This window comes from Syzygium oleosum, unplaced genomic scaffold, assembly GCF_021117445.2.
Source record: "Syzygium oleosum isolate NSW1041296 unplaced genomic scaffold, Sole_v2.1 Sole_v2.11, whole genome shotgun sequence".
NCBI classification, from domain to species: domain Eukaryota; kingdom Viridiplantae; phylum Streptophyta; class Magnoliopsida; order Myrtales; family Myrtaceae; genus Syzygium; species Syzygium oleosum.
The window spans coordinates 3,262,285-3,275,781 of record NW_026607495.1 but is presented as its reverse complement, the minus strand read 5'-3'; the positions used below and the strand labels follow the sequence as shown (position 1 = coordinate 3,275,781).

General features: G+C 41.6%; 1 protein-coding gene and 1 long non-coding RNA gene across 4 annotated transcripts in view; one reads left to right on the top strand and one right to left on the bottom strand.

Annotated features, from left to right (window-relative positions):
- The window catches only part of LOC130139306 (uncharacterized), a 39,031-nt gene extending 28,035 nt beyond the window's left edge, over positions 1-10,996 (top strand). The window contains exon 2 of the long non-coding RNA XR_008817543.1: positions 10,765-10,996. This is a non-coding gene — a long non-coding RNA (uncharacterized LOC130139306). The remainder of the gene's footprint in view (positions 1-10,764) is intronic.
- LOC115665495 (cysteine-rich receptor-like protein kinase 34) overlaps positions 1-13,497 on the bottom strand; it is a 112,056-nt gene that overhangs the window by 70,582 nt on the left and 27,977 nt on the right. Inside the window, exons 1-6 of one of the 3 annotated variants that reach the window (XM_056315996.1) lie at positions 4,907-5,119; positions 3,301-3,422; positions 2,962-3,172; positions 2,548-2,784; positions 2,190-2,341; positions 1,411-2,103 (exon numbers count right to left, since the gene is read on the bottom strand). The exons of 1 other annotated variant lie outside the window; for it this stretch is intronic. In XM_056315996.1, the coding sequence (XP_056171971.1) occupies positions 1,777-2,103; positions 2,190-2,341; positions 2,548-2,784; positions 2,962-3,172; positions 3,301-3,375 (1,002 nt within the window). In that variant the 5' untranslated portion in view covers positions 3,376-3,422; positions 4,907-5,119 and the 3' untranslated portion in view covers positions 1,411-1,776. Of the gene's footprint in view, positions 1-1,410; positions 2,104-2,189; positions 2,342-2,547; positions 2,785-2,961; positions 3,173-3,300; positions 3,423-4,906; positions 5,120-13,497 lie in introns of those variants that run through there. One more of the 3 variants, XM_056315994.1, reaches the window with a different exon arrangement.

Sequence of the window (13,497 nt, the reverse complement as noted above, 5' to 3'; positions counted from 1 at the left end):
AGTGAGAGTAAGAGCATGTTATGAGTCACAATTTCTTAAAAGAGTGGACTCCATAAAAATTTATAATTATTTATTATTTATTTATTTTTATTCAAAATATGTTTGTTAATCTCACAGTAGATTAAAAACTGTCACTTAAGCATTTCATTTTCCTTTTCTTTCCGGTTTACATTTTCCTTCGCTTCTTCCTCAGTTCCACGGAAAATATCACCACCCTCCTCCATTTGTAATAGAGAGGCGAGCTCGCGGAAAGATGGGCCCATGCAACGGGGAAGCGATTGCTGATAGTGGCGAGGCATGACAGTGAGGCAAGGGCCGTGTGAGCCACGGTAGAGGTGGAGAGATAGAGACAGAGATGGGGCTCGAAAATTTTGTGTTGATTTTGCTGCATTCATTGATCGATAAACTTTGGAAGATAAAATGTCACATATTGGATTGACCCAAAAATGTTGGTTAGGCCATTATGATTCGGGTGGGGAAAGGGAAGAAGATGAACGGTGAGGATGGTCGCCTTTTTGTCCTTGTACAAGGGTCATTGGTCAAGGTCGATTGCGTGTGCCTGCATTCTCTCCTTGAGTGGGAGGACTTGACCAACAGAAGTCGAGATGCATGTAACTTTAATATCTCAGTTTCGAGTGATGGTGACAGTGATAGAGAGCGCCTTGCAACCTTTCGAGCTCTGAACTTTCTGAGGCGGGTTCAAAGATTGATCATCGACTAGGATCGAGAAAATATTACATACAAGTGCGGTGCCACCTCTTCCATGCAATAGTCCATTCACATGGCGACACATGTCCAATGTGGGCCCCATCATTTTGAAAAGCTATTGGAGCACTTGCCGTTCATAGAGTATCTTGTTGACCTACTTCAACTCATTGGAGGCCACGGCTAAAATCTCTAATAATAAAGGAGAAAATATTGGGTGTATTTAACACTCCACGTAAGATGTGCATTGAACAATCTAGAGATGGGCACGTGGTCATAATGGCCCACTTTTCAGATCCTCGCTCTCTCCTCTCCTCTCTCTTTCTTTCTTTTTGTTTGACTTTTCCTTTTTCTTTTAATGTTCGTTAGGTCCCACAGAGAAGAACCCAATCAACATGTGCATGGCACATGTGGAGTGCCAAACGAGGAAAAATTGCAACATCTCATCAAAGCTGGAGGATATAAAGTTATTACCCTTACGAATTTTAATTATATGAAGATGATTAATTTCCTAAGACGTGAGAGTTAATATATACTTGAGCTAAAATAGGAATTCAGTAAAACTTCACTCGGTCTCTCATTCTATCTCTCTTTAAGTATTTCACCGACAGCACTGACACGGGGGCACAAAAGAGACTGAGAGTAGAGAGTGAAGGAAGACCCCACGACTCCACTTTTACAGAAGAGGATGAGGAAATATTCTCCACTGCCAAAATTCATCCATTTAGTCCAAAATTCTAGAGATTGAGAACACATGGTCTCAATAAAAGAGAGATGGTGGACATCACAGAGGGGATCCCTTGGTGCGCTGAGTACTCCATCGCCCACACTTAAATGATATTGACTGAAAACACACACATTCGAAGGAAGAACCTAACAATTTGGCGCAGTCGTGTTATTTCCTCAACATGAGAAGCCGCTATATACATCATGCGCATGATCCCATGGCAGCTAGCAACCTAGTTTCGAAAAACATAGGTGTTTTTTATTGTTCATTAATCTGTGGAAGGCCACGGATCTCAAGGTCTCTGAGAGACTATCGTGAAGAAAGACTTTCACTCACATCACGATTCACCGAGGGCCCACTTCAGTAACTGACATTTCATTGATCGACCACGGCATAGACCTACTGGTGGATTCGTCCAGCTCAAGCTCTTTCGACTGTCTCTCCGTGCTCCTTTGGAGGAAGAAGGCCGGTTGTCGAGGCTTTGGAAGCTTAGTAGAGTGGCTGCTCAACATAAGGATTATGCTTGCCATGGTGGGTCTATCAGCTGGATCTTCCTGAACGCCTAGTAAACCAATGTGGAGGCATCTAAGCACTTCATCTATTGAATATATGTCACCAATGAACGGATCTAACAATTCGAGCGGTGTACCGGCTCTCCAATTCTTCCACTCCTGTAAAATTATTTCAGTGGAGGAAATTCAACTTAATTAGATTGGTGCAGCGTATTATATGTCGCAATAGCACATATGCAACTTACAAAGCTAGCGAGATTTTCACCCCCGTCTGATTGGAAGAAGCAGCTATTCTTCTTGCCACTAATGATCTCTAGGATTAGGACACCGAAACTATAGACATCAGACTTCTCTGAGATTTGCCCACGCATTTCATACTCAGGAGACAAGTAACCAATTCAAACAAAAATACATTGGTGGTAGCATCCATTATGTAATTATAAGTTGATAAAATGAGCAACTTGCGAATGAACCACACTGATGAATATATTATGAATTGGCCATAGATGAACATGGTGTTGTTTCTAATTCATAGATCAACCATAAGATAGATCATATAAACAAGAAATTATCATTCATCTAAGAAAGAATTTGAGACTTACAAGGTCCCCACAATTTTGTTAGTGTTTGCATGAGTTTGATCAACTCCGAAAATCCTAGCCATTGCGAAATCTGAAATCTTCGGGTTCATATCACTGTCTAATAGGATATTACTTGGTTTTAGATCACGATGAATGATTCGGAGTCTAGAATCTTCGTGCAGATAAAGCATTCCTCGAGCAATTCCAGATATTATCTTATAACGTATTGACCAATCCAATTGCTTTCTCTTATCAGGATCTGCATAGTTACACAATTAGAACCCAATTATTCTTAGTTGGTAAATCCTCAAAGAACTTTCATCATGTTCTCCAGAAGCTAGTGAGTGTTTCAACTCTAAGTTTATGCTAATCACTCATATAGTTTCTTCCACGTGGAAAATGACAACTTCAGAGTCTATTGAAGGTTGTGGTGTACCAAATAAAAAGTAGTCGAGACTCTTGTTTGACACGAACTCATAGACAAGTATCTTCTCTTCTCCCTCTAAGCAAAACCCAAGCAGCCGCACAAGGTTTCGATGTTGAAGCTTCGCTACCAAAGCAACCTCATTTTTGAATTCTCCAACACCTTGTCCGGAGCTTTTAGATAGCCTCTTCACAGCTATTTCTTGTCCATTTGGAAGCCTGCCCTGAAAATTTTTAATTTGGTTGCTTGACTACACACGAATAGCTTCTGACCACAACTTCACATAACAAACATCAACGATATTCAAAGATTTTTTATAAAGCATATATCAATATTTCTAACTAATAATACCCGGAAAACTTCACCGAATCCGCCCTGACCCAACTTGTTTCGATGAGAGAAATTGTTTGCGGCAGCTTGTATCATAGCTAAATGGTATTGCAAGGACTCTGCAGTTGTAATTTCACTTGAGCCTACACCACGAAACAACAGGAGATAGTCATTCACAAAAAGCATAGAAAAGTGTATCTCGTGTACACAGTTTTGAAATTCTGTGCGAGTATAAGGCATATGCATGCGCGTATTCATGTACCCCCTTCTGCTTGGACAACTTCATACGTCTTTGTTGTTTTACTCCGACGCCAACAGCAAGCAAGAAAGACAAGTACAATAGCTATTGAAGATATCACCGCCTTATCTCTCTAGATCTTTCGTGATTAGTCTTGACCTTTCGTATTTCAATGACTAGTTAATGTGATTGTTTGTATTTGGTCTTGACCTTTCGTATTTCAATGACTAGTTAATGTGATGTTTGTATTTGGTCTTGACCTTTCGTGTTTCGATATCTAGTTAATATCATATACATGTATAGTCATTTATGAGTCATATCAAGAGTCATGTATTATGCCTATATAAAGGCAAGTCCAGTTGAAGTATTTGTAAGGTGAATCAAGTCATAATAAAATAGTTTATTCCTCTCCTCTCCTTGTGTGTTTTTCTTCGAGAGTTGTCGACGAGAGTTATCGACGATCGAGGCATTCACCTTCAAGAGTTGTCGACGAGAGTTATTGACGATCGAGGCTTTCACTTTTGAGTGTTACGCCTTTAAAACTCAACAATAGCAACGCCAACCGGGATGGCCACGGCAATGATTATCGTGGTCGATTTGTTGCTTTTGCCTGCATATATGCAACCATCTCATAGGAGTGCATTATATTTTAGAAATTTTAATTGCTAATTTGCTCCTACAGGTCGGAGCAAATCTAAGAAACAGATTCAAAATCAGTACAGACTTATTTAAATAAACGATTCTGCTATCTGCAGGCATGGGATTTTATCTTGTAAAAAACGTCCTGCTTCAAGAGGAAATGTCTAGAAGAGTAATGTGGTCCTCCATTATCTGTCCATCTCACATTATGTTTTTCCTGTTCTAATTCTTATATCTTAGGATAGCACCAATTATAAATTTGGTATAAGCGACTAACTTGACTGAAAGTCCATTGGAATGTACCATGAGATTAAGACAATTGCCTGATCCACTTAGGAAAGTTTTCACCTAAAATGTACCTCATCTTGACTTTATGGGACCAAAGACTTGAATAAAGCAATAAATATATATATATAAACAACTAATTAGTATAATACAACAAAAATTAGTGCATTTAAAATTATAAACTTTCTTTATTTGATTGCAATACAAGTCCTTACGGAATTTTATTAATTAAATCATTTATGTGATTCAATAACGAAAACTCTTATCAAAAGTCCTAACCAGCAAATACAACCACATTCGTCCCAAAAATATTACAATAAGAATAGCTGGACAGAAATTTATCTACCGGATACTAACAATACAGGTCAGGATGGACATAAATCACCACCACAATCTATGAACAAATATAACTTTCATTGAGCTTTCATGGCTAAATCCATCTCCTCGATTCAATCAAACACGTACCTTTGGGTTCGTTCACCGGAGCAGGAGGAGGAGAAGGAAGCAGGGGCACCACCGCCACGGCCGAGGCATTATAAAAGGGGTACAGCTCGAACCTTACTCCGCAGGTCGGAGTGAACGACCTCCCTCCTCGCTTCCCCTGAGGTAGACTTGCTATCACCGCCCGGAGGCACGTGTTACAGTCCGAGCCCGTCAAGTCCGATGTACACTATTGAAGATATCACCGCCTTATCTCTCTAGATCTTTCGTGATTAGTCTTGACCTTTCGTATTTCAATGACTAGTTAATGTGATTGTTTGTATTTGGTCTTGACCTTTCGTATTTCAATGACTAGTTAATGTGATGTTTGTATTTGGTCTTGACCTTTCGTGTTTCGATATCTAGTTAATATCATATACATGTATAGTCATTTATGAGTCATATCAAGAGTCATGTATTATGCCTATATAAAGGCAAGCCCAGTTGAAGTATTTGTAAGGTGAATCAAGTCATAATAAAATAGTTTATTCCTCTCCTCTCCTTGTGTGTTTTTCTTCGAGAGTTGTCGACGAGAGTTATCGACGATCGAGGCATTCACCTTCAAGAGTTGTCGACGAGAGTTATTGACGATCGAGGCTTTCACTTTTGAGTGTTACGCCTTTAAAACTCAACAAGTGGTATCAGAGCCCAAGAGCCGGGGACCGTTGTACGTGAGCAACCGGTCAGGGACCAGAGAACGCCGAAATTCTGTCATTGCAAAGACAGGGACTGTGATTCATTGGTCTGGGACCAAGCTGAATTGGTGTAGTGCCAGGCATTATATCCAAGTTCGATGGCGGATATTTCAAGTTCGATGAACGGGGTCGAGAAGCTCAACAGCTCCAATTATAATAATTGGAGTTCCCGCATGCAATTTTACTTGCTGGGACAAGATTTGTGGGATATCGTTGGCGGGGGTAACACCACACCACCTACGAACGATGGCGAGTTAAGGAGATGGAACATCAAAGCGGGTAAAGCTCTTTATGCTCTTTCTGTGACTGTTGAAGATGAATTAATGCAGCACATAAAGAGCGCGAGGACTCCAAAAGAGGCATGGGATAACTTGGCAGCGCTATTCGCAAGGTCGAATGATGCCAAGCTACAAAGGCTGGAAAACGAGCTGCTGTCGATGTCACAACAAAATATGACGGTGAGTCAGTATTTCTCCAAAGTTAAGTCTATTTGTGACGAAATTTCAAAGTTGGATCCCACTAATGCCATCTCAGAAACAAGAATGAGAAGAATTATTATTCACGGGTTAAAGCCGGAGTATAATGGTATTATTACGGCTACTCGTGGATGGGCAACTCAACCGACGTTGACCGATCTGGAGAGTATTCTGGCTAACCAAGAGACTTTAGATAGTCAAATGTCTAAAGTTTCGATTAAGAGAGAAGAAAGTGCCCTCTTCAGTGATAAAAGAGGGTTCAAGGGTCAGAGGCGAACCGGTGCTGACAATAAAGATGGCAAGTCAAGGAAAAGCCATGTCGAATGGCAAAAGCAACCAGCTCGTGAAGAATGGCAAAAGCGTCTAGGAGAGACGAGTCTTCGACCAAGGGGAGCCTGGCGGGGCGATGGCAAAAGACGTAGTGGACGATGTTACGTCTGCAGCAAGGAGGGCCACTTTGCCAGAGATTGTCGAGCGAAGAAAGTTGAAGGAAATGTCGCAGCATCATCGAAGAAGAATGATTTCGATGAAGATGAGGAATGGGATTTCCAATCGTCTCGTTGCAATGGTGGTATCGACGAGCTCGCGCCTCTTCCACATTCAAGTCAAACGATGCGATGGCATTAATCTCTCGTAAGTGAAAAGTCGATTAATTATGATTTCGACTGGATTGTTGATTCAGGGTGTTCGAGTCATATGACTGGAGATCAAGGCAAGCTGTCGAACATGCGTGAATATACCGGAGGACGTGTTGTTATTACTGCAGACGGCTCGAGGTTGCCGATTACTCATATCGGCAAGACGATGATAACTCCTCGATTCCATTCACAGCTAGTTGAATTGAAAAGTGTGTATCACGTGCCGGGAATGAAGAAGAATTTATTGTCTGTGTCCCAGCTCACAGACTCGGGTAATTATGTGGTGTTCGGTCCACGAGATGTTAAGGTGTACCGAAGTGTGAAGCCCACTGGTCGACCAATCATGGAGGGACGTCGGCTGGAGTCCGTTTACGTGATGTCTGCTCAAACGGCATATGTAAACAAAACTCGAAGGAATGATACACCTGATTTATGGCATGCGCGGCTTGGGCATGTAAGTTATCACAAGTTGAAGGTGATGATGCAGAAGAACATGCTGAGGGGTCTTCCCCATTTGGAAGTGCAAGAAGATGTGATTTGTGCCGGGTGCCAGTATGGGAAGGCACATCAACTTCCATATGAGGAATCATCGTTCAAAACTCGGATGCCTCTCGAGCTCGTTCACTCGGATGTGTTTGGTCCAGTGAAGCAGTCGTCTGTTAGCGGATTCAAGTATATGATCACTTTCATCGACGACTTCTCAAGGTATGTCTGGGTTGTTTTCATGAGGGAAAAATCCGAGGCGTTTATTAAATTTAAAGTGTTTAAGGAGAAGGTTGAAAGTGAAGTAGGCAGAAAAATCCATTGCCTACGCACCGATAACGGGGGAGAATACACTTCCTACGAGTTCACGAAATATTTGCAAGAGTGCAAGATACGTCGACAGTATACTTGTCCGTATACGCCGCAGCAGAACGGTGTTGCCGAAAGAAAGAATCGGCACCTAGCTGAAACATGCAGGAGCATGTTGCACGCGAAGAATGTTCCACCGAGGTTTTGGGCCGAATGTATGAAGACGACGGCTCACGTGATTAACAGGCTGCCACAAGCAAGGCTTGGTTTTATGTCACCATACGAGAAGCTATGGAATCGCAAGCCTGTGGTAAGTCACTTTAGAGTTTTCGGATGCGTATGTTATGCATTTGTGCCTGATCATCTTCGCAGCAAATTCGACAAGAAGGCGGTTCGCTGCATATTCGTGGGATATGATGATCAACGAAAGGGGTGGAAGTGCTGCGACCCTACAACAGGGAGGTGCTATACTTCAAGGAATGTGGTGTTCGACGAATTGTCGTCTTGGTGGTCACCTCAAGCTGTTGAATTGCCAAATTCACAGCATTTCGACGAAGAGGTTGAAGAAAGGCTAAAAGAATTCGATGAGAATCAGCCTGTTGAAAAAGATGTCGACACACAGTCACCAGGATCGACAAGTTCATTTGATGAGCGTCCAAGGTCGACAGAAGAACTTCGACCAAGTCAGGTCGAAGAACTTGAAGAGGAGGAGCCTCAACTTCGGAGATCAACGAGGCAAAGGAAGCCAAACCCCAAGTATGCCAATGCGGCATTAACCGTAGATGTTGGCATGGTCGAGCCTTCGACATATGAAGAAGCCTCGAAGGGAACAGAATGGAGGAAGGCCATGGAAGAAGAAATCCTCGCACTAAAGAAGAATGAGACGTGGGACCTGGTACCGAAACCTGAAAAGGTACGTCCTATTTCCTGCAAATGGGTTTATAAACTTAAAACTCGACCAGACGGATCGATTGAGAGGTATAAAGCACGTCTAGTGGCTCGAGGTTTTTCGCAAAAATATGGGGTTGATTATGAAGAGACCTTTAGCCCGGTAGCAAAGGTTACCACAGTTCGAGTTCTATTAGCACTTGCAAGAAGCAAGTCGTGGAATGTGTGGCGATGGATGTGAAGAATGCTTTCCCGCATGGAGAACTTGAGCGAGAGATATACATGGAGCACCGGATGGTTTCAAGAGCAAAACTTATCCAGAATATGTCTGCAAGCTAAAGAAAGCGTTGTATGGCTTAAAGCAAGCCCCGAGAGCGTGGTATGGAAAGATTGCAGAATTCTTGTTGAAGAGCGGTTATAATGTAGCTCCAGCAGACTCGAGCCTGTTCGTGAAGGCAGAAGATGGAAAGGTTGCAGCTGTGCTGGTTTATGTGGATGATCTCATCATTACTGGAGATGATGAAGATGGGATATGTCAAATTAGAGCCAACCTCTCTGTGCGGTTCCAGATGAAGGAGCTTGGAGAGCTGAAACACTTTCTGGGGCTCGAGGTTGATAGGACAAAAGAAGAATTATTCCTATGTCAACAGAAGTATGCACGAGATCTCTTGAAAAAATTCGGGATGCTCGATTGCAAACCTATATCTACTCCGTTGGATGGGAACGCAAAGCTATGTGCTGAAGAAGGTCGAGAGCTAGAAGATTCGTCTATGTATAGGCAACTGGTAGGTAGTCTAATCTACCTTACCATAACTCGGCCTGACATCGCTTTTGCAGTGGGAGTAGTGAGTCGATTCATGGAGAAGCCAAGGAAGCCTCACTTGGATGCAGCCAAGCGTATCCTGAGGTATGTAAAGAAGACTTTTGATTTTGGGCTTTTGTATAAAAAAGAATCATCAGGTGAGTTGGTCGGTCATTGTGATGCCGACTATGGTGGAGATCAACACACACGGCGATCAACTACTGGATACTCGTTTCATCTTGGATCAGCAGTAGTATCCTGGTGCAGTAAAAGACAGCCGACTGTGTCTTTGTCTACAACAGAAGCTGAATACAGAGCAGCAGCAATGGCAGCTCAGGAGAGCACGTGGCTAGTGCAGTTATTAGATGATCTTCATCAGTCGATAGATTATTCGACAATATTGTATTGTGATAATCTATCCGCTATAAGCTTGGCAGAGAATCCAGTTTTCCATGCTAGGACTAAGCATGTGGAAGTCCACTATCACTTTCTGCGAGAGAAAGTGTTGGAGGGCGAGATCAAGATGGAGTACACCAAGACAGGTGATCAAGTTGCTGATATCTTCACCAAAGGTCTTGGAGCTGCAAAGTTTGAAGAGTTTCGAGCTCAGCTTGGTATGGTCGCTAGAACTATCCCTAGAGAGAGTAGTCGGTGAGGGGGAGTATTGAAGATATCACCGCCTTATCTCTCTAGATCTTTCGTGATTAGTCTTGACCTTTTGTATTTCAATGACTAGTTAATGTGATTATTTGTATTTGGTCTTGACCTTTCGTATTTCAATGACTAGTTAATGTGATGTTTGTATTTGGTCTTGACCTTTCGTGTTTTGATATCTAGTTAATATCAGATACATGTATAGTCATTTATGAGTCATATCAAGAGTCATGTATTATGCCTATATAAAGGCAAGTCCAGTTGAAGTATTTGTAAGGTGAATCAAGTCATAATAAAATAGTTTATTCCTCTCCTCTCCTTGTGTGTTTTTCTTCGAGAGTTGTCGACGAGAGTTATCGACGATCGAGGCATTCACCTTCAAGAGTTGTCGACGAGAGTTATTGACGATCGAGGCTTTCACTTTTGAGTGTTACGCCTTTAAAACTCAACATACACTGCGCAAGTGCGTATAGCTTCTGCGAGCTCGTGAAGCTTGCCTCCGCGACCACAAACTTCTTCCCCGATTCGCTGCCCGAAGCCCTCCCTGCCACGTCGTTCATGGCCTCTCCTAGCAGCTTCACGAACCGATCTGGTTCAGCGACGTCCCCGGCATCCGGCATAAAGGTACGGTCTCCATCACCGAGTAAACGGACTGGTCCGAGTACCTCAACATGCACTCATCGTACCAGATCACGGACGATCTCCTGTCGGGGCATCGTCGGAGGATGTCTTCTGTTCCCTTAGCCACGCACTCCCTGCACGTGGCAGCGCCGACGTCACCACGGCAGAGGAAGAGCCCATAGGCGCGGTCGGGAGGGTCTTTGCCGGCGGTGGCGTTGGCGAAACCGTCGGCGTCGTCGGTGGCAGCGGAGGAGAGGGCAGAGAGGAGGGCGTTGAGGTTGGATTGGTAGGTGGAGTTGGGAGCGAAGAGCGTGGTGTCCGGGCAATCATGCTGTATATAAGTAGGTGCAGCTTCTGTAGTATGACTGTAATTGCTGAGAAAATTGAGAAAGAAGAAGAGGGCGAGGAAGATGATGAAGCCAAAATTCATGGTCTGATGATCCTAGTTTTGCTTCCGGGACTGAGCATAAGAAAAATTGTCGAAAGAAGAAGAGTTATGCTGCTCAGTTCTCTCGAAGGAAAGAGGTGGAAAAATCGTACTAATACTTACGAGCCAAGTGAGATGACAATTCTTGACCAAAAAAAAAAAAGTGAGATGACGATTTTGTGGCCCAGAAAAAAACAGTTGAGACGACAGTTTCAATTGTCCAACGAAAGAAAAGGTTTAATAAGATTAAAATAGATGAAAATTTATCACGACATTAGGTAAGTATAAGTTTTAATCATATTTCTTAATATACGAAGCTTTGCCGCTTTATATATATATATAGTGAAGCGTTGACGTTTGAGTTGTTTTTGATAATCACTTTAGCAAATCTTTAATCCTAACAAATCTCTAATTCTGCATCTGTAATTGTTTTGCTTATTTTAATTAGAATAATTATGGACCATACCACATAGGACGACCATCCAAGACTAAGGATCGTAGAGCATACTATGTGCCACATGCAAAATGACATATGGCTGTACCACGTATCTAATAAGCCTTGGAGAAAAATATGCGTCCAGGTAATGCATTGTCAAGAATAATGACTTAAATAAATATTAGATTGGCATCTAATCGAATTAGCTACATTTGGTAATGCTAACTAAGACTTCAAGTTGTTAATTTGTATAACAGGTGTTACAAAAAAATTAGTACGTGTCTGGACTCCTTGTGTTTTTGAATCTCCTTATTCCAAAATAAACCAATTAAATTCTATATATCAATTCTCGAAGAAAAAAATATTGCATTTCTCAAACTACAAATTCTATGGTGTATATTTTCCCAAGATATTAACAATTCTCTTTGTGATGTATTGTTATTGTTGGGAGTGCGCAACGGAAGCTTGATTATCTTCACCTAGGGAGATCGTGAAGACGGAGCCCAAGTCCGAGCCTATCAATATATCTAATTAGACCCACCTTCATTCAAAAATTTAAGCAAATGAGTCATGGGCTAATTTGAATATATTAACTACTTCACACCACAATAATTCGAACTTCTTTAACACAAATCACTTGTGTATTTTAACAATCTCTCCCTCACGTATGAGCTCAGTGTTAAGTCTCCCCCCTTAATTAAGGTATTCATTCAACATCAATTTATCTCAACTTGAATCTCCAATGCCCACTTTCATCCCTGGAGGCCTTCTACATCAATTTATCTCAACTTAAATCTCAAACGTGCACTTTCTTCCCTAGAGGCTGCCAAGCCCAAGTCCGAATCCGTCAATACATCCAGTTAGATCCACCCTCACTAAAAATCTTACGCCAATAAATTATGTGCCAACTTTGATAAATTAACTATTTTACACCATATCAATTCTCCGATGTAGGATTTCTCTAACATAACTCACACGTGTATTTTAACAGTTATGAATGATAAGATACTCATCAACTTTTGCCAAAATAAAAGGATAGATGTCATAGGATAACAAAAAGAAAAGAAAGTAATTTCGTAAAAAAGGAAACTTAAATACATCGAAAAGGAGAGCTCCACAGGACCAATAAAAAAGAAATTCATTGAATTGGAAGATGATCTAAAGAAATCACATCTAAATCTCTATAAATAGAAATGAGCAGATGGTGAAGAGTAGAGAAAATTTTACTCTCAAGAAAATTATGCATAAATAGTTTGTTTGCCTTTCCCAAACCAAATCGATAACCCAATGGTGAAGATTTCGACAAATGGAGGAACCAAAAGAGCAAATTTTTTCATGTTTCTTGTTGTTCATATTATTTTACGTGCTCGAAATATTGCTTATATTAAATTAAAACATATTACAAATGGATGCCTCATGTTTTCTTATAATTGGAGGATAAACCTACATGATGGAGTTTAGATCCACTTTAAATAAAACTTCACATAAGCTCTAGCAAATAATTTGGGAAAATTACCAAAAAAGTCATAAACCCATTGCGATTGTGCCAATTTAGTTCTAAACAAATTTTTTTTGCCAATTGAGTCATACATCTCTTGCGTTTGTGTCAATTCAGTCCATCAAGCTAAATTTGGCTAGAAATTGCTAACATAAACGTCGGCCGTCCTACGTGGCATGGCCGGTGCTGACGCGAATAATTTTTAATAATATTTTTTCCATTTTTTCTCTTTTCTTTTCTTAATTTTTTTCCTTCTTCCTGTGCAGTCCCTGGCCTCCTTGATGGCCAGCGACCAGCCACAAGCGAGAGCCGGTGAGGCTCGCCCTCACCGGAATCTAGTCGAAAACTTTGGGAGATAAAGATGTCAAATTTTGAAATTTAGGACGTCAATGTGACATATATTTGAGAGCCAAACACATACACTTTGGATGTTCCGAATGATCCATTCTCACCCCTTATTGGTTAGGCTAGGCCATCGACATTCGGGTGGGGAAAGAGAACAAGATGAACGGAGAGGATGGTACGGGGGGGTCATTGACAAGGTCAATTGCGTGATCTGCATTCTCTTCTTGAGGGGAGGACTTGACCAAACCAAACTCCAATATCTCAGTTTCAAGTGATGACGATGGCGAGATAGAGATCGCTCTAC